The sequence below is a fragment of the Myotis davidii genome, unplaced genomic scaffold (assembly GCF_000327345.1).
Source record: "Myotis davidii unplaced genomic scaffold, ASM32734v1 scaffold96, whole genome shotgun sequence".
Classification (NCBI taxonomy): domain Eukaryota; kingdom Metazoa; phylum Chordata; class Mammalia; order Chiroptera; family Vespertilionidae; genus Myotis; species Myotis davidii.
In genome coordinates, this window is record NW_006289416.1 from 11,545,140 (window position 1) to 11,565,635 (window position 20,496).

General features: G+C 42.0%; 1 protein-coding gene and 1 pseudogene across 1 annotated transcript in view; one reads left to right on the forward strand and one right to left on the reverse strand.

Annotated features, from left to right (window-relative positions):
- Nucleotides 1-20,496, forward strand: part of CD226 (CD226 molecule) — a 57,493-nt gene that overhangs the window by 20,390 nt on the left and 16,607 nt on the right. Inside the window, 1 exon segment of the mRNA XM_015562768.1 lies at nt 12,781-13,128. Within this exon segment, the coding sequence (XP_015418254.1) occupies nt 12,781-13,128 (348 nt within the window).
- Nucleotides 9,776-10,079, reverse strand: LOC102772865 (annotated as a pseudogene).

Sequence of the window (20,496 nt, forward strand, 5' to 3'; positions counted from 1 at the left end):
TGCTGTCTTCCTGAGCCCCCAAGCACTGTGTCTCCCTGAGCCACCCCCCAGCACTGTGCTGTCTTTGCTCCCAGCACCTCTAACTCCTATCAGTCTTCAACATTTCAAGCTGCTTTGGGGTAGAATTCCCAGGCACCTGCTTTCACCACTGTGTGTCCTCAGAATGGCCTGGTCTCAGTTTCCTGACTTCACAGGATTAGTGGAGACATGCATCTGAAATGCTATTGAAATGCAGCATTTCTAAATGAGGCCTTGGGACCTTCAATGTGAATCGTTCCTTTTACCCATGTCTGTGTCTAGTGCAAAATTTGTATAGTCTCAGCAAGGCCGTCTTGATGATGAAATGATTCTCATGCCTATTAGGCCCGTATTAATATTTGAAAAATAATATTTATTCTTCTCATTAGAATAAATTTAAAGTTTTGTAATATATTTGCCATACCTTCAGTGCTGTTATAAAAACCTTCTGAATGCTTATTTTTCCAGGTTTGTATCTATGTTAGTGCTCCGCTTAGTAATTGATGACTGGTCATTTATCATGGGGAATTTCTTATGTCAATGTCACTGATAATAAGGGCTATCAGAAAGAGTGAGGATTCTTGGTACTCTCTTAAGTGTAATTATCCAAAGGCAGAAATGCGATCTACTTTTTTTATTTCTACACACACACACACACACCACCACCACCCAAACCTAACCATGGTAATAAAAATAAAGAATATCATGAGGCAAATTATACCAAATAGGATTGGATAAAATTTGGAGTGTGTAGGCCACGTAATATTTGAGTCCTTAGCTTTTATTTGCAGTTACTTAGGTTGACTAATGAACAGAAAGGCCACATCAGGTCACATTCACAGGATAAAGTAAGGGAGGAGCACTGTGAGTCTCCCCACTGGGCACATGTTATATTTGATACGAACACATGGCTTAGCCTGAAGGGAGGGTGGCTGGCTTATTAATGAAACTGGGTTGGGGAGGTAGTAAAGAGATTGGTGGCTCTTCTATGATTAAGAAGCCACTGCTGCCTGGGGATGCTCACCATCCAATGGCACATGAGATGTGTTCATGTCTAACAGATGTCAGAGTGGAGTAACGACAGTATGATGTCCTTTGCCGCAAAGTTGGAGGAAGCTTCACCAAAGATCTCATTCTAGGAGGTTTTCAGGGTGAATACAAGTTTTGGGGGTTTCAGCAGACCGAATAGCACAAAGACATGGAGTGGGGATATATGAGGGCCACGAATAGTCTGGTAGGACAGAGATTACAGGCCACGGATGGATATGGTGACGAGGTGATGGGGTCAGAGTTTGTGCTCGAATGAGGCTCCTAGGAACTGGAGGTGTTGAGACTGTAGGTGTGCAAGAAAGTGGCCACGATCAGCTTTATAAGTGGGAAGGACTGCCCTGGCAGAGAAAGGTGGGTAGAAATGTCCACAGTTCAGTGTGAAAAAAAATGCATTTTAAGACAGCAGTGACTGCTTGTATCTAGATGGGAACAGAGGAGGTACATACAGATGACTTACAGAGCACACATGAGGTTATATGTTTAGTTAAACGGCTTCACATCTAGTAGTTTTATTTGCCTTTCCACGTAGGAGCCACAATGAGCTATGTGATATGAGTCTACTATTCTAGCATGTAATTTACTTCTTTCTATTAAGAAATTGAATCACATTTCCGGATCCAAATACTGACTCTATCTTCACTAGCCATGACTTTTGTCAACAAATCTTTAAAGTGATAATTATAATTGTTCCCCAAATGCAGGGACAAACATTTCCTGGAAAGTGTTTGTCACTTTCCTCATGTCAAATGACAAGTATCTAGTATATAGTAAATATTATGATTATAATTTAAGAATGCACCAAAGTTGTTTTCTTTTGAAGAATTATGAGTAATCCTGTGTTGAGAGAGAAGCACGGAGGACATATCTTTCATGAAAGCAAAAAGAAAAAAAGTCAAGATTTTTTCAAATATTATAGAATTGAAGGGATGCCTTAGTGAGATAGTAAGTGGTTATCTATACTAATAAAAGGGTAATATGCTAATTAGAGCAGACATCTTCCAGACGTCCATCTGGATGTCCATCCAGACAAAGCCACAACAGCCGTGAGTGCCTAGGGCTGGTGCTGCACTGGAGGGGTGGGCGGCGCTGCACAGGAGGGGCAGGCTGAAGGTCAGGCAGCTATGTGGGAGGGGTGGGCCATGGATCAGGTAGCCATGGCGACTGGCAGTGGCAGAAGCAGCAGGGTGATGGGGGCAGTGCCTTCCTCTGATTGGCCAGGTCACCTCCTGCAGAGTGAGGCTAGACTGTGGCTTAGGCCGGGGGCGAGGCAGAGGCAGTTAGGGGCAATCAGGCCAGCAGGGGGGCAAGTTAGGGATGATCAGGCATGCAGACAGAGGGGTTAGGTGCGATCAGGCAGGCAGGCAGGCAAGGGGATAGGAGCCAGCAGCCCAGATTGCGAGAGGGTGCAGGCTGGGCTGAGGGAATGCCCCCATGCACGAATTTCATGCACCGGGCCTCTAGTTCTATATAATAAAAGGCTAATATGCAAATCAACTGAACAGTGAACGACCAGTCTTTATGACGCACACAGACCACTAGGGGGCATATGCTCAATGCAGGAGCTGCCCCTGATGGTCAGTGCACTCCCACAGGGGGAACGCTGCTCAGCCAGAAGCCCTGAGTTGTGGGCCCATGGCTGGCGAGCACAGTGGCAGTGGTGGGAGCCTCTCCCACCTCCATGACAGCACTAAGGATGAGCAGGCCTAAGCCATGAGTTGGACATCCCTGAGGGCTCTTGGACTGTAAGAGGGTGCAGGCCAGTCTGAGGGATCCCCCTGAGTGCACGAATTTCATGCACCCTGCCTCTAGTATGTTATAAACTCCATGGGGCATTCATTTATCTTGTATCTGAGTAGATTGTTGAAGGTAACAGGGTGTGTTTTCTGTGGACAATTTCTGAGTTTTAAAACTCATGAAGTGAAGCTTCATAAAGGTGAAGAAAAAAAAGACACAGGCTACCTTCTATAAGACCGATGGAGGAAGAGTTCATTTGTAAGCTCTTTCTAAGATCAGCAAAACAGCTCAGGTCACCTGTAGTTTTACCCATTTCCTGTTTTGGATTTGAGCTTACATGTAAAGAGTGAAAACAAAGTAGTATGAAGGCAGGGGAGCGTTTACATTCCTGAAGGTGACTAATTGACACTTTTTTTTAAAAAGAACTTAATTTTTTAAACCCTTGTGCAGCATTGGGTCCTATTCAGCAAACTCCGCATCTTGTTACTGGTATTAAAGCATCGGTCATGATAGACAATTCCATTGTTTGGCCTGACCCTGCGTTGTTCCGCAAGAAAAGATGAAAATGTACTTTGCCGAGTGTCATTTATTTCACACAGAGATAATATGCTTTGTCTCTTCAGTGTTTATTTATTCTTAAAACGTAGATAATCTTGTCTTCAGTTCTTTTGAAAAGTGGAGTCATTAGCTTTCTTTTGCTGCCAGACGTTGTTTGAAAGGTTTTATCTGCCTCCCAGACGATCCTTTAAATATTTTGGTGAAAATGAAATCTTTTGTCTTATGTAATAACATTCCCTGGCTCAAGGCTTTGTTGGCACAATTTTAGATATTCTTTTTAGCCATATAAAAGGTCATTTTTTTCTCCTATGTTTGAAAAATCTCCCTGACAGCCTTTCTGGTGTGTTTGAATTGCTCGAGCTTCTCCAATATTCTTCCTCACCTTGAGCATAATGGAAACAGAGAGGCCGCAGCCAGTTTTTGGTTATCCTTGAGAAATGAAGCAGCAAATTAGCTGAGATAACATCCAATTCTCATTCGATGCAGCGGTTGAAGCCTCTACTGTCAAAACATTTACTGTTGGAAGTTTTAACCTTTTTCGATGTTTGACATTTCTCTTCCTTTTCCTCCTTTTCTCTTGTTCCGGTTGCCGAGCCTCCAGCGGTGACAGGAATTCTCAAACGCTCCTCATCATTCAGTTTCTAGGCTTCGATTACTTCTTTCATCCACACCGAGTACAGCCGCCTGCTCCATCTCCCTGAAGTCTCACTATCCAGCCCCAGACATTCACGCTACAACACTAAGCATAAGCTTATTGGCCAGCATTCCAAGCCTTCTCCTCTCCACCTGTATTTCCTGCGATTCCCCACGTGCATCGGCGTGTCCTTGGCAGTTGCCTACCTCTGTGGCTTTGCTCCAAATCCAGCCAAGACTTGGTCCTGTGCCTGGGCTGTACCTCCTCTCCACTGCGTCCCTCTCCACTACTTCCCTCTCCTGGCCCCCACTGCGTGGACTGTGACAATCTGTTTAGATCTGTTCAATCGTATGGCTTCCTTACTACTTTATTGGCTCTGGGAGGATAGGGACCATGTGTGTCTTATTTTTCACTGCATCCCTAATCTCTTCTCCAGTCCCATACATATATTATTAGGCCCTTACTAAAGATTTTTAAACTGGATTCATGATTAAAGCAAGCGACTCTTTTGTAAGCTACCCAGGGTGGGCATAGGTCTGGCTCACATAGATAGCCCATAAATACGGCCTCACCCATCTTTTTACCACAGACTCTTAAGGGCTGGTTTGCTTAATTGGGGTTAGCTCCCCACACTGCCAAAAGCTGTAAGAGCTGTGTGATGTGGGGCTGTGTTGAGTGCACCCTGCTTGAGATTGAGCTGGTGTCTGCCAAGCCTGGGACATCAAGTTTAGAGAGGAGGCTCTGACTCATGTTCAAGGTTCGAATACAGGGACTCTTGGCCACGATAAAGCTCTTTGCTTCTTTCGAAGAGTTTCCAAACTACTCTTCATTTCCTTCCCCAAACCTTCCCCCTGCTACTTCCAAGCATAGTGGTCAGCGGATTAATTGTTAGATGGGAGGCTTCATCTTTGATCCTTTTCAGTTGCCTTTTCTCCTAACACATTATCTGAGGAATTAAAGATATGCTTATCCACATACGTCAGGGCATACCCAACACTCTAGATGATCAAAGAGAGAAAAGTAACAATTTGGGGGAATCTCAAGAGGTTTGGTGCAATGACCTGGTTGTGTGTCTTCCCATCAGCTCATACTGTGCCTTACTTGTCTTTGTGTCAACGCACAGTAATCTCTGTTGAATGAATGAATGAATGAATGAATGAATGATAAAAGAGGCAGTTTTGTTTGTAATCTGTCTTCCAGTCTAAATCCCCCACCCAGCAATTGCAGGCCCTCATTCTCCTCTAAACTTTGGTCCTGGGGAAGACAGTAACATGTGACCTGTGACCTGTGACCTGTGACCTGTGACAAGGCAGGCTCCTGACTCTTCTTTCCTTTGCTGCAGCCAGTCTGTTCCGAGCCACTAGCCGGTGGGAATCGGCTTCTTTTCCTTCTACCTGGAAAGCAATCTAATGGACAATTTTTCATGGATGTGTTTGTTGGTGCTGCTGGGAGCTGAGGTTGTTATGTGCATTTTAACAAGGACAAGCAAAGAAATTGATTTCTAATTATAGGATTTGAGGCATCATAAAATAAGATATTTAGGAACAGAAACTTCCTTGGAAGCTTCCTTCCTCTGTGAAACGCAGCCCAGTTCCCACTCGGAGTGTCCTGTGTGCGCCTTCACAGGGTAGGGATGACAGCCCTGGCCAGGGGCAGCTGCTCAAGTCTCCTGCCTTGTGGGATTCCCTTCTCTGCCCGCTGCCAGCTAGACTTGCCTCCGGGCTGTCGGGAGGACTCGGGGTGTTAGCACATGTAATGCATTTAATGCTGACACACGGTAAGGGCAAATTCCAGGCCTGTTAGTTTGCTTTTGAAATACGTTGAAAATGTTAAATACAATGAGACAAAATGCTTACCATCGTCTCCAGTGATAGTCACCGACACAGTCTGTTTTCTAGTCAAGGAGGATTAGGGTCAGTGTTCATCTTTTGATTCTTTTTCTGTAAAACTCAGCCATGCAGAAAGTCTACCAGAAATTTCCAAGTCTGTGAGGCCAACTGCTGACACTTTCGTGGAAAACAAGCCAGTCCCCTGGCTTTTGTCATCATCTGGGTTTGCAAGCCTTCAGAGCTATACTATTTAAAATTCTCACCTCCCCTGAGACACTTATCTTTCTGGTTGGAGAAAATGCAGCGTTGTTCATGTACTACAGCAAACCTTGTGGTGCTGACTTAAATAGGAAGCATTGTTCTCCCTCATTGTACTGGAACGAAGAGAGGGGAGTTTACTTTTTAACAATTAAAACCTGTGAGCTAAAGTTACAGCATGAGGATCCATGGCCCCTTGAGACAAACACCCTACAGATTTGGGGGCTCCGTGAAGCGGCCAGGAGGCAGCCTGGCCTCTGGGGGCTCACCTGCGGCCACAGCAGCTGAATCACCGGACGTTTAAATCACAAGTCGTCCCAGGCCTGGGCCAGAACCCTTTTGCTCATTGGTGTTCATAGGGGCAAGCATTTTGGACAAACTGCACACCTTCTCTCAGTGTGTGTTTTCTGGGCCGCGCCTCTGCCCTGCCATCTAGGACATGCTCGCCTTCTTGGATTTAAACAGATGGCCGAGCTCGCAGCCTCCAGACGCTTTGTCAGGTTGTGTTTTTATCTCTTCCAGCAGCTCTTGTTCCTCCCACTTATCTGTGCTGTTCAGTCAGGCAGTCCTTTAACTTATTTTTATCTTGTTTGGCTCCTTCCCCTTGTATCTGCACTTTACGTGAAGGATAGAGAACGGCCCCGCGTGTGGGGGGGCTTGGAGAAGATGGCTGGTCCCCCAGTGGGTGGCCTTGCTGCTGCTTGTCGGTGCAGAGGGATCCAGGTGGGATCTGAAATGCTGCACCGATCAAGTCCTTACCCCGTGTTAGTTTGCTTGGGCGCTAAGATATTTTTCCAAAATGATCTATCATCATGCTAGAGAAATCACATACAAAGCTCACAGGAATCCATCATGTTATTCTACATACACACCATGTGAGAACAACACAGACAAACTGTTCGCATGGCCAAATCGAGAGCCCGGATGGCACCCGGTGCTGGTGAGGGTGTAGGGCAGCAGGAAGGCGCCTTCACTGCGGGTGGGGATGGATGCAAAACGGGGCAGCCACTTTGTAAGGCAGGTTGGCAGTTTCTTACAAAACCAAACACACTCATCCTACAAACGAAGCAAGCATGCTCTTTGATGTTTGCCCAAAGGAACTGAAAACTCATGTTTACTCAAAAGCCTGCCCATGGCTGCTGTATACAACACTTTTTTCATAATTAGCAAAACTTGGAAGCCATCAAGATGCCCTTCAGGAGGTGAATAGATAAACTGTGGTACATCCAGACAATGGCATAGTATTCAGTGCTAAAAAGAAATGAACTATCAAACCATAAAAAGGCATGGCGAAAGCTTAAACACATGTGACCACGTGAAAGAAGCTACGTTGAAAAGGTTACATACTGCATGAGTCCAACTCTATGACATTCTGGAAAGGGCAGATCTATGGAGACACTCTTTTGAGTTGCCAAGGGTTGAGAGGAGGCAGGGGCAAATAGACAGGGTACATAGGATTTTTAGGGCAGTGAAAATACTCTGATACTATGGTGATGAATACGTGTCATACATTTGTCCAAACCCACAGAATGTACAGCATGAAGAGTGAACGCTAAGGTCAACTATGGACTTTGTGGGATTATGATGTGTCCATGTAGGTTCATCCTTGGTAAAAAATGCATCAGTCTGGTGAGGAATGTAGACAATGGGAGGCTGTGTGTAGGTAATAGGAAATCTCTGTACCTCCCTCTCAATTTTGTTGTAAACACATAACTGCTCTAAAAATAAAGTTTTAAATTATTTTTAAAATTCTCACCTGAGGGTGTTTTTATTGAGTTGAGAAAAAGAGAGAAGAAGGGAGAGAGAGAGAAACATTGACGTGAGAGAAAGATCGATCCGTTGCCTCCCGCACATGACCAGACCCAGGATTGAATCCCAAACCTAGATGGTGTCTTGACCAGGAATTGAACTCAAAATTCTCAGTGTATAAGAGGATGCTCCAACCAACTGAGCCATTCGGCCCGGGCTAAAAAGAAAGTTTTTAAAAGCAAACAAACATTTCCCCCACAATCTATTCTATATTTATGCTAAGAATTAATACATAACTAGTTAGAAATGTAAAACCAACTGGCTTTTATTATTTTTGTTTCTGTTTTTAGGACTCAATTGTAATCAAACCTTTCTTTCCTAATAACAATGACAATTTGATTGCCATTTTAGGTAGATTCACTTTCCAAATCAGGGTGCCAGGGTCCTGGTGCATGTGGGGTCCTCCTGGTTTTCGGGTTGTTTTGGTCGCTCTCCATGTGCCGTGCAGGAGAATCGGGTGTTCCGAGCAGCAGGCGGCCCCACGTGAGAGAGGCCGGTTGTGCAGGCCTCGCCTAGATTTCCACCTGACTCCAGCCAGCTCTTCGGTTCATCAGGAGAGGTTAAGGGAGTCCACTCTGTGCCTCCAAACCACCTGCCTCCAGGGCGGGACTGCTTCTGTGGGTTCCAGCCTGGGTCCTGATGTAGAGCGCCCCTTCCCCTGAGACCTCCAGGTCCGGCCTCCCTCCTGGGTCTGTCCTTTGTGCAAATACAGACACTTCACACCCAGTCACACTCCATAGTGTTGCTTCCTGGTAGCAGGGTGGGTTGGATTGGCAGATAAAGCACGGTTCTGAGATTGGAGGACAGCTGTAGCCACACAGGAAAATAAGCAGGTATGTGAGCTCTGAAGACCAGCATCAATGCGGCTGCCAGGCCAGCCTGCGTCCCATTTCCGAGGCTTTGGCGCGGTGTAAAAACGGGTTTCTCTTTCTTTTTGTCATTTCTTTTATGTTCTTTCATTTTCTCAACACAGTGTGCTGTGATCTGATTTAGCCTCTTATTGATACTGTCTCTGGCTTCTTATTTTCTCATGCCTCATCTTTCCCTGTCTTATTCTAATTGCTCATTTATTTCCTTTAAGCTTTTATATTCTTTGTTTTTTCATTTCTTATGGATTTTCTCTCTTTCCTTCTATTTCCCCCCTGTTCTTGTGCTGGCTGGTAACCCAGAGATGAAATGTTTCCTGTGTGCTTGTCATGTGGGTAGAGTGTTAGCTTTGGTAAATGGTTGCACAGCTACCGGGTGAGAAGCGGGAGTGCTGTGGTTTTCTCTTTCCAAAAACTTTCTGACACATGGAACCACTTGCTGAAGAGAAGAAGCTGGTTTGGTGGGGACGAAACTCTCACAGACAGTCTTCTCATTGAACACAGACAGCGAATCTTATTGTATTTTAGACTTTATTTTGCACTCTCTCTCAAGTGGGGATCTTCTCTCCTCTCCTCTTTTTCATTGGACATCAAGAAAGTGGCTCTGGCCAGCCTGAGTGAGTTAGTGACACAGAGAGGCTGGGATTAATGGTCTCTCAGTTCCGCATTATTTCCAGGGCTCTGTGACACCATGACTGCCCTTTCTATTTGGACAGTAGGTTGACATTCCTTGTCAGCCATAGCAGAACTATCAGATTAAATAGACTGACATAACCTACCCCCCTCCCTATTCCCTCCCACTAACCTAATTCTTGAAGGTTATTCTCTGGGTCAGGTTCTTCAATTGTTTGGTCTCAGGATCCCTTTATACTCTTTTTTTTTTTAAAAAAAGTATTTTATTTGTATGCTGCTGCCAGTGTATATAAAATAATCATTCTTGTGAAATATTAATTCATGAAAATTCAGAGAGGTAGGTGTTAAGGACTGACAGAAGCAGAAGTTTGTAGAGTGTGGCATGTTATAGGGTAAGCTTTTTGTACAGACTTCAGATTTAGCTCTCTTTGAATATTCGCCAGTTCAAGAAAAGTGGTTTAGAACACCTTCAAAGTTCATTTTACTACAAAAGGAACAAACTTTCTGGGATCTGAAGGGATTGGTACTTGAAGATACTCCAGTCAGCAGGAGGTCATGTTGAGCATTCTGCAGACAGAATTGTTTCAAATCTGCAGCTGCCTGGGAAACCTTCATGCGGCTGAGCCCGGCCTCCAGCCGGAGCTGTTGAACCACTTTCTCCATAGCCGAGACGCTGGAGGAACCAGACATGGAGCAGGTAAGTGCTGGGCAGATTGGTCCACCGGGGCCTGATGGTGGGGCAGCGACGCGAGGGGAGAAGCTCGGAACTTTCCCCTTTATACTCTTTTTGAGAAAAGATTTTATTATGCTAAGAACATATAACATAAAGTTTAAAGTCTTAACAGATTTTTAAGTATACAAATAATGTTGCTAACTACAGGCATTATGTTATACAGCAAGCATATCTCTAGAACCTATTTATCTAATAGAACTGAAACTCTACACCCAATGAGACACAACTCCCCACATCTCCCCTGCCCAGCCCCTGGCAGCCACCATTCTATTCTCCACATCTATGAGTCTGACTATTTGAGATTCCTTACAGAAGAGGAATCATGCAGCATTCTCCATTGTGCATTCTTGTCACTCTTGTTAAAAACCAACTGACCATATACATGGGATTTATTTCTGTGTCTGATTTATTTCATTTGGCATACTGTCTTCCAGGTTTATCTGCATTGTCTCATAATGCAGGATTTCCTTCTTTTTAAAGGCTGAATAACATCCCTTTGTAATATATACCACACTTTAAAAATCTACTTATCCATCAATGGACATGTTTTCATTTGTGAATAGTGCTACAATAGAGGCTGTACCATTTTACATTTCTACCTGGAAAAGGGTTCCAATTTCTTCATATCCTCGCCAAACATTGTCTTCCTCTTTTTCTTTTATTTTGTAATAGTCATCCTAACAGATCTGAGGTGACATCTCATTGTGATTTTGATTTGTGTTTCCCTAATGATTAGTGGCATTGAATGTCTTTTCATAAATCAGCCATTTGTACATTTTCTTTAGAGAAATGTCTATTCAAGTCTTTACCCCATTTTTCAAATTAAATAAATAGTTATTGGGTTTTTTATTTTGATTTTGCTATTGAGTTGTAGGAATGCCTTACATATTTTGGAAATTAATCCTTCCAGGTATATGGTTTCCAAATGTTTTCTCCCATTGTGTAGGCTGCCTTTTCACTATGTTCACTGTTTCCTTTGCTGTGAAGAAATACTTTAGTTTGATGTAGTCTTACTTGTCTATTTTTCCTTTTCTTGCCTATGCTTTTGGTGTCATATTCAAGAATCATTGCCAAGGTCAATGTCATGAAACTTTCTCCTATGTTTTCTTCTGGGAGTGTTAAACAGTTTCAGAACTTACATTTAAGTCTTTATCCATTTTGAGTAGGTTTTTGTGCATGGTATAAGAAAAAGGTCCAATTTTATCCTTTTATAATGTGTATGCCTGTTTTTCCAAGAACGTGTGTTGAAGAGACTATCCTTTCTCCATTGTGCATTCTTGGCACTCTGGTTGAATATCCGCTGACCATGTATATATGGATTTATTTCTGGGCTTTCCATTCTCTTCTATATTTTTATCTTTTTGCCAGTACCACGTTGTTTTAATTATTGTGGTTTTGTAGTTTAGTTTGAAATCAGGAAGTGTGACACCTCCAGCTTTGTTCTTTTTCAAGCTTGTTTTGTCTATTGTGGCCTTTTGTGGTTCCATATCGATTTTAGAATTGTTTTTCCCCATTTATTCTTTTAAAAATTATTGAAGACCCCAAAGAGTTTTGTTCTATAAATATTTATTGTAATAGAAACGAATTTAAAAGACCAGAATTTATTAAGCATATAAGCACATATCCCAGTGGTCACCAGAGACTCTGAAAATCTCTACTATATATTCTTACAGGATAAGAGTGAATTTATAATATACATATTCTTATAGAATAAGAGTTAAAAAAACAAATTACATTTTAATATGACTATTAAAATCGGCGTGATCTTTCAGTTCAGAGAGGGATACAGGAACCCTTTGGGATATCAAGCCACACTATAAAAACTGCTGATTGAGGTATCTAGTGATTATGTACTAAGTGCTGTGTGCTGGGTATTCCAGCTACGGTGGTAGGAAGGTGAGAAAACATTGGAGGACTCTGTAGTTACCCAGGAAGTCACAAAGCACAGGGTTCTTACTTTATGCATAAGACAACCCATATGTCTGAAAAATAAATTTATGTATATATTCAATGAAGATGATTTGGTATCTCTTTTATGAATAATAAAATCTTAGTTGGCATTATTATAATCTAGACTAGAGGCCCGGTGCACAAAATTTGTGCACTGGAGGGGGGTGGGGGGGTCCTTCAGCCCAGCCTGTGCCCTCTCGTAGCCTGGCTTCTGGCTGAGTGGCACTCCCACTAGGAGCGCACTGACCACGAGGGGACAGCTCCTGCTTTGAGCATCTTCCCCCTGGTGGTCAGTGTATGTCATAGCGAATGATCGTTCTGCCGTTTGATTGATTAGTGTATTAGCCCTTTCTTATATAGGATATTTGATACTCAGAGTCAGTGTGTGAATCAGCAACCCATTCAACCACTTGATATGATCACTTGTGACATTCATCCTCTTGAAACGATCACTACCAAGAAAAGCACCAGAGGTTTTGATGATGTTTTTTGTTATATGGTTAACCAAGTAAAAGTTAAGAGAATATGTGTGAGCACATTCTTTCAAAAGCCTTCTTCTTACAAAAATTTGGTATAAAGCTGTCTGCAGTCCCTGAAACTATGTTACATGACATCACTAATCTTTTTGATGGAGTTTTCTGAGTAGCTTCTACCTTCCTATTTAAAAGTTTGAGGACCTAAGTATAATCAATGTCTTCTTCTTTTCAGATAGCTTTGAGATAGCTGTGCCATTGAATAGCCATGTGGTCTCAGAGCCTGGAGAAAACATCACATTCATGTACGAACTTCAAATGAAGGGTCCCATGCAACAAGTCACATGGGAAAAGGTCCAGTCCCATCAGATCGACCTCCTAATCAGCTGCAACTTATCCCAAGGGAAAAGCTTCCCCTCAAGGTTTAGGAGGCAAATCCTGAGCAACTGTAGCCAGGGGATGAGAAGGAGCTTTATCCTCATGCCCCACGTCGTGGCCTCTGACTCCGGACTTTACCGTTGTTGCTTCAAGGCCAGCACAGGAGAAAATGAAACCTTTGTAGTAAGGTTGACCGTAACTGATGGTGAGTACATGACAGAAGCCTTCTCGTGTCAAAAATGGAAAAAGCCAACCACGGTGGGTTGGTTTCTGTTGTCTTTTCTATAACTCTATTGTTCAAAATATTTTTTTTAAATTTATTGATTTGAGAGAGAGGGACATCGATTTGTTGTTCCCTTTATTTATGCATTCTCTGGTTGATTCTTTTATGTGCTCTGTGATTCTTGTATGTGCCCTGACCGTGGATTGAATCCACAACTAGGATGATGCTCTAACCAACTGAGCTACCCGGCCAGGGTCAAAATATTTTTTAATGATTGGATTTAGGTAAGTTGTCAGTTATTGAATGGCAGTCTTTAGTATGTCTTTACCTTGCTAATCCTTCAATCACAGATTTAATAATAATAAATCTTTCCCGTTTTCTTGATCTGTCCCAATTTCCTGACATTCAACAAAAAATTCAGGGAGTCTGAAAATATACATGGTCTCACCAGCCTGTAAGTTCCAGCCGCATAACCTCCTATTTTTCAGTTACATTAAAACTTTTGAGGGTGGTGACTAGGTTTCATAATCCTCATATAACCTCAGCAATAACAAGAAGCTGCTGGATTAGTGTTTGCTGAGTCAGTGTTGTGTTGAGTGCAAATTTAATAAATGTTTGATAATTGAGTTGCTTCTTTGACACATTGGAGCTTTGAATCCCTCAGCTCTTTCAGATCTGGGAGCAGAAGCAGACTGGCCTTGACAAGCTTGAAGCTGAACTCCAGGGCCTCTTAGCTGAGCAGGTTCCTTCCCAGGCCGGGTACTCACATTGTATTAGCAATTTGTCTCCTGGGTCATAACGATGCCCTTACCTGTGTGAGCTTTAGGCCTCACAAAAGCCATGGAACAGTAAGAAAAAATGATTTTTTGCTTGCTGAAGTGCAAACACAGAGAGACTGGCCTCTCTAGAGGTCTGTGTAGAGGCCTGGGTTACAACGGAGTGTGAGAAAGGCCATCCCAGGCTTTCCTGATTCATCCTCTGGGCACATTTTCTCACTGCAGAGGGACATGTTAGAGAAAGTAATTTATTTTTATTGGTGACAGAAATTCTACTTTAATTCCCCCTCCTTCCTTCCCTCCCTCCCTCCCTCCTTTCCTTTCCCTCCCTCCCTCCTTCTCTCCCTTCCTCCTTCTCTCCCTCCCTTCCTTCCTCTTTCCTTTCTTCCTTCCAGCCAGCCATCTTTCTCTCTTCTTTGCTGTCATCTGCTTCCAGGAAGCCCATGTGCCTTGCTTGTGTGTAGATTTTTAAAGCCATGGCTTCTTAGGATTTGGCCGTCCCTTTATGGACAGTTTATGCTGCAACCCGCTGTTTCTTCCTGCCCTGGGAAGGAAGATGAAAGGCTTTGTGTACACAATGGCCTGTGTGTGCCAAGCAGGACACTTCTCAGAGGACAGCCCTCTGTCTACAGCAGGGGTGGGGAACGTCTGGCCTGTGGGCTGTGTATAAGGCTCGCGAAATCATTTGGTCTGGCCCTGCCAAGGCATTAGGGGCGAGTTAATTAAATGTTTGACCAAATATAGCAGGCTAATTTTTGAGTTGATGATTTTGTATGGTCTGTGAGCGATGTTATAAATATTCAAATGGCCCTTGGCAGAAAAAAGGTTCCCCACACCTGGTCTACAGAGTCACCTTGGATCACATCAAGCTGCCTTTGCTCCTCTTAATGACAGGGGTGGGGGTAGGGTGGGGAGTTGTGGGATGCACATTCTTTTCAGAACTTGATGCAAAACAAGGTTGATGAACCAATTTGGAAGAGATAATTAACTGAGATTCTTCACTTTAAATGTTGACTCCATTCCTTTAGACACATATAGACACTATTTCTTACCTAAAAATAACCTTGCATTACAGAATTGTTTTTTAAACCTGGCCACATAGAAGAAAGACTAAGCATAGTCACTAATCTTCTTTCAGGAACAAGGCAAGAAAATGGTCTATTCAGAAAAATGTCATAAAGAACCATTTTCAAACACCTATGAAATAAGATCTTGTCCATTAAATGTGAAAAAGTGATTTTAAACATCTTAAATCATAGAGAAAATGGAGGTAATAGATTTTTAGGAGGTATAGTTATTTAACGCTTACTAATTTTAAAAAACATCTTTCTCTTGTCAAAACATGACTAAGTTTCTTGCACAAAATGATTTATTTTCTTTGTACAGAAGCTGTAAGCACTGTTGAATATGAAAACAACTGAATGTAATGGGCAGCATTGTTAGTGTCCATTTGTTTTGAAAACCCACAGAATGGCTTTCTGAGATTCAAGGGCAGGTTGAAAGAATGTCAATGGGACCCATTAGTCAACAGTTATCATTGACAGAAGATGACAGCTGTTGACTGTATGCTTTGGTCTAATTCTCTTTTAAAATGATCATAAGTATGTATTGAATATTAAAAATCAGATGGAAAGCAAAACTAGAGCGCATGTATTTTCTCTGGTGCAATTTGATTATTTCAAAGCTTGAGGCTATTTAGTCAAAAATCAATGTAGAGCTAAAAGCAGAGAGACAGGTGTAAGATGTAGAGCAGATTTAATTTATCTCAACTGTCAAGGGAAAGGTGATTGTGACACAATTTTTAATAAACTGCTCTGCATCCTTTGTTACGTCCATCCACTTCTTTATAGCAGGACTCATATTCCACACACACACGAGGCTCTTCCTTGACATCTGTCTGCCTGTGTTCATATTCTGACAAGTACCGGGTACTCATAGGTCACCCAAAAGATGATGCAATGTCAACCTATATGTTATATAGCCAGGCCTTGATTTGTTTTGAAGAAAGAGTAAGTGGCAGAAGCATGAGTTATACCAGAATTTACTCTGGAGTTTCTTTTTTTTTTAAATTTATTATTATTATTTTTATTACAAAGGGTATTACATATGTGTCCATTTTTTCCCCCCGCCCTAGACAGTCCCCTAGCCTCCCCTATCCCCCAGTGTCTTATGTCCATTGGTTATGCTTATATGCATGCATACAAGTCCTTTGGTTGATCTCTTACCCCCCTACCTCCCGCCCCCCAACCCTCCCCGGCCTTCCCGCTGCAGTTTGACAATCTGTTTGAGGCAGCTCTGCCTCTGTATCTATTATTGTTCAAAAGTTTATAATGGTCTCAATTATCCATGAATGAGTGAGATCATGTGGTATTTTTCCTTCATTGACTGGCTTATTCCACTTAGCATAATGCTCTCCAGTTCCATCCATGCTGTTGCAAATGGTAAGAGCTCCTTCCTTTTTAGAGCAGCATAATATTCCATCGTGTAGATGTACCACAGTTTTCTAATCCATTCATCTACTGATGGGCACTTAGGCTGTTTCCAGATCTTAGCTATGGTGAATTGTGCTCCTATGAACATAGGGGTGCATATATCCTTTCTGATTGGTGTTTCTGGTTTCTTGGGATATATTCCTAGAAGTGGGATCACAGGGTCAAATGGGAGTTCCATTTGTAGTTTTTTGAGGAAACTATGGAGTTTCTTTGTTAAATTAAAAGAAATACTTGTCTCCTATTCTTGGCTCTTAGGACCTGAGAAGTAGGAAATAGTTTTAGACTGACTATCCTGCATTTGAAATTTGTCTAGACCACAGGGTCAAGGATCAGGGGGAAAATGTGTGCACACAACAGTGACCAAAATTATTCTCGGTCCTTAATATTCGTTGGAATTTCATTAGTTATGAGAAAAGTATTTTAGTTTCCACCAAAAGAAATTTTGAAGTCTTTTAATATTAGCTACATGACGTTCAAACTACTATTGTTTTAACTGCACTTATTGATTGTGAAAAGGAGGAGGATCAAAGAAATGAAATCAGCTCTCTCAGGAAGTTTCTGGAGGAGATTAGTTTGAATAAACTTCCATTGGCCACTGCTGAGTAGTATAGTTTCTCAGGCCCTACTCCAATATTCCACCAACGAGGCCACTCAGCTGAACCATCGGGTTTCAAGTGAGGCATTGATGATCAGAGCAAAGAAAAGAGACAAAACAGGGGACAGGGAGTAACAGGAAGTAAGCATGAGAGGATGAGGAAGTTGTGAGTGTGTGACTGGCTAGGTGGGTACAGAGATTCTGAGTTATGGGTTAACATAGAAGGTGGTAGGCACAATTAAGTGATAACTTGTTGAAATTCTGGATCTCATTACGATCAACGAAAGCCACTATCAATTCTTTTTTGTTTGTTTTTTGCCACTATCAATTCTTGACCAAAGATGGCAAAATAATATTCAAGGAAGTGTAAGTCAAATAGTTACTGTGTATAGAATTAAAAAAGTGAAATTCAAGGCAGAGGAAATGAGCTAAGAGTTCAATAGTACATGAATGATTGTGCTCTCAAACTAGGCTACAAAGGAGCCCACTCAGGTAGACAAATTTCCAATGACACCTCCTCCAGGCAGACAAGTTAAGAAAAGGTGCCCCTTTCTGGGCTGATGCAGACTCAAGCTTTGACCAGGTTTCCTGGTGGGCCACGGGCATCCTACCCACCTTGGGTGGGCACAGAGGGGAGAGAGAAGTTGGTCTGATAGAAATGTCAGCTGTGCTTGCCACCACCTGGACAGTCACTCACACTCTTCTATTTTTTCCTTTTCTTCACCAACCTATGAACTTTTGCCATATTTATCTTCTTTCCTTTAGTGTTTCCATCAGATCTCACCACCTTCAAGATTTCCACACTGGCCCACATTGCTCCCCAGTCATTGCACCATTACACATCTTGAATATCTCAAACACTTATAACTTGGAAATGTATATGCTTGAGTCACTGCATCTATTTGCCGCAGTCCATATTCTTATACTAGAAATTATTTGAGATATCAGATTTTGGCATCTCTGCTTAAAGCTGTCAGATCTTTCCAGAATTTGTGTTAAAGCATGTTCTTGGCTGATTCCGTCTATGTTAATATTTGTATGTATTCTAGTAGGGACTGTGTCCATTTTGTGTTCAAGTTTTCTAGCTAGATTATATCTAGATTTTCTTCATCAATATTGGACATTTGCTGTTTAGTGATTACTGATCAAAGATACCTGAACTCTTAGGTTAATTGCATTGCTTGAGAAGAAATTTTCATGAACTTTGTTTGCATTTATATCTTTCAAAAAAGTCTATTTCATTTTTAAATTTTATTTTTCTTCTTTACCATATTTTCTGTAAATGGTGCTTAATTACTGGTCTCCTCGGTCTGGAGGATGAGGTTTGTAAAGGAAGGTGGCAGAAGTGTCCAGTAGAAAAACATGGGGCCAGAACCAAGAGAGCCTTCCCATAGATTGCTTCCATGAGGCCTAGAGTTCATTAATCCAGAATGTTCTGTCCCACTCCTGGGAATTTATAGTAGATGTGAACATTGTAGGCATGGGGGTTGTCTGAGCTGGTGCACATAAGGCTGACAGTTGTGCCTGTTTCCCTGGCACAGTGTGATGGACCTCGGCCTCTCATTATCTTCACATACATAGAACATAATGTGCATGACGGTTAGTTCATATGACAGAACCACAGACCAGAGTCGCAGAGCACGGCTTGCACTTCCCACCAGTTCAGACAGCCTCCAATGAAACAGATCAACCACAATTGCCTGGCCAATGTAGTTATGTTTTTAAGTTTCCAGGCAACAACTGGGTATCCAGATGAAACAGACAGTTTCCATCATCACAAGCGAGCTGATTACTCAATCATAGCCTATTATGTCGTTGGCTCTGCTCAAATCTGTTCTTTCAGGAGACACTGCCCTGCATATTGATTTACTCATCTCTCCTGATCCCGCAGTCATTTCTTTATGCATACTGTGCTTGTATATATAAAGAAGATATTGAATTCAGTAATAGAAAATTAATGTCAGAGAGAGAGAGAAATGTTGAAAGAGGTCATGTTGAGTGGGCGATGATGTTGCAGAAGGAACGTTGCTGAGTGTGTTAGTGTGTCAGGTGCCTACGGCAGATTTGCAGGGAACATCACGATAGAGTGTAAGTGGGTGGTATTAGAAAGCAGCTAATCCTGGGAAAAGATTTTCTTTAAGTGGGTCTTTATCCACAGCGTCAATTTCAAACAATTTTCATGAAGTTTTCTTCTCCTCAGGAGCTTAGAGCACAGGTAGACATTCAAATTCAGATCCATGCACTGACTTTCTTCCCACTGAAAATCCATGGCCAGACTTATTCAGAGACTTGCCTAATGATTCCAGCCACAAAACAGCCATGTAGACTGTCGTGGGTGGATTTCTCATTTTAAAGCATCTGGAAACTGTTAACAGCTTGCGGTTGTCTCTCAGAGTCTTATTAAGAACTGAGCATAGAGGATGGTGTGAAATTTTCCCCAAGGCAAGTAGGAAACAACTTGCAATTTAAAAATTTTGCTCTTCATATAAGATTAATGATGTTCCATTCTCCATGGCAATTCTAATTTTCAGTATCACAGTTCAATTAGTCAATGACTTCCAATTTCAACTGAAGTAATTCTATCATGTACTGACCTGACTCCTGCAGAATATTCAAGGGTGACCTAGTAGATTTGCAGAGGGCTGTTTTGAAAAGAATAGGAAATGAATAGTAAACATTTATCATTTGTAGAGGTATATCTTTGGACCTTACTAGTAAATTGTATCATAAAGTAATTTACACTGAAATGATTCAGGGATTTTTAAAGGGCATTAATTAAACTGAGAAATATTTTTAGATAGCTTTTATAAGATAAAATATTTTGCAGTCCTCTTTGGCCACAATAAAGTTCATTTCCAGAATTAATTCAATATATTTTACTTTTGCTCGAACTCAATGTCAATGTGATGTTTATAGTTGTTTGAATAGAAGAGTGGCATTTTATCGGATGAACCCACAGGAAGAGATTCCTCCTTTCACAGATATAGGTTGATATGGTGATGGCTCTTGATCCAACTGGTGGGGTGTGAAGAACAGCTTTAGCTAGGGTGAATAGTGAGTGAAATGAGAATCCTTATCATCACAATGATGGACATGGGCAAATGAAGAATGTATACTGCAATGAGAAGATTGCACTAACAAAGGCTGGGATATTGTCTGTCTTCAAAGAAACTCAAGGACACAATGGATGTGCAAATGACCCCTAAATCAAGGCCACAAGGAGACACATTTACAAATATAGAAATATAGGTTTGCAGGGTATGATTATTGTCCTGATGTTAACATGCTTGGGTTTTTTGTCTTGTATAGAGCACTGAGATAAATGCTTCACTCTTTTAAGTTGTGTGCATTCAGATGTCTGTTTCATTTGCTAGGAGGGGCAGGGAGCATATTAGTCCTTTGGCCATGTGTAAGCATTCCTCCACTCACAGAGACAAGAGAAAACAAAAATTTATTTTCCATGTGAAAGAATTCAGAACAGATATAT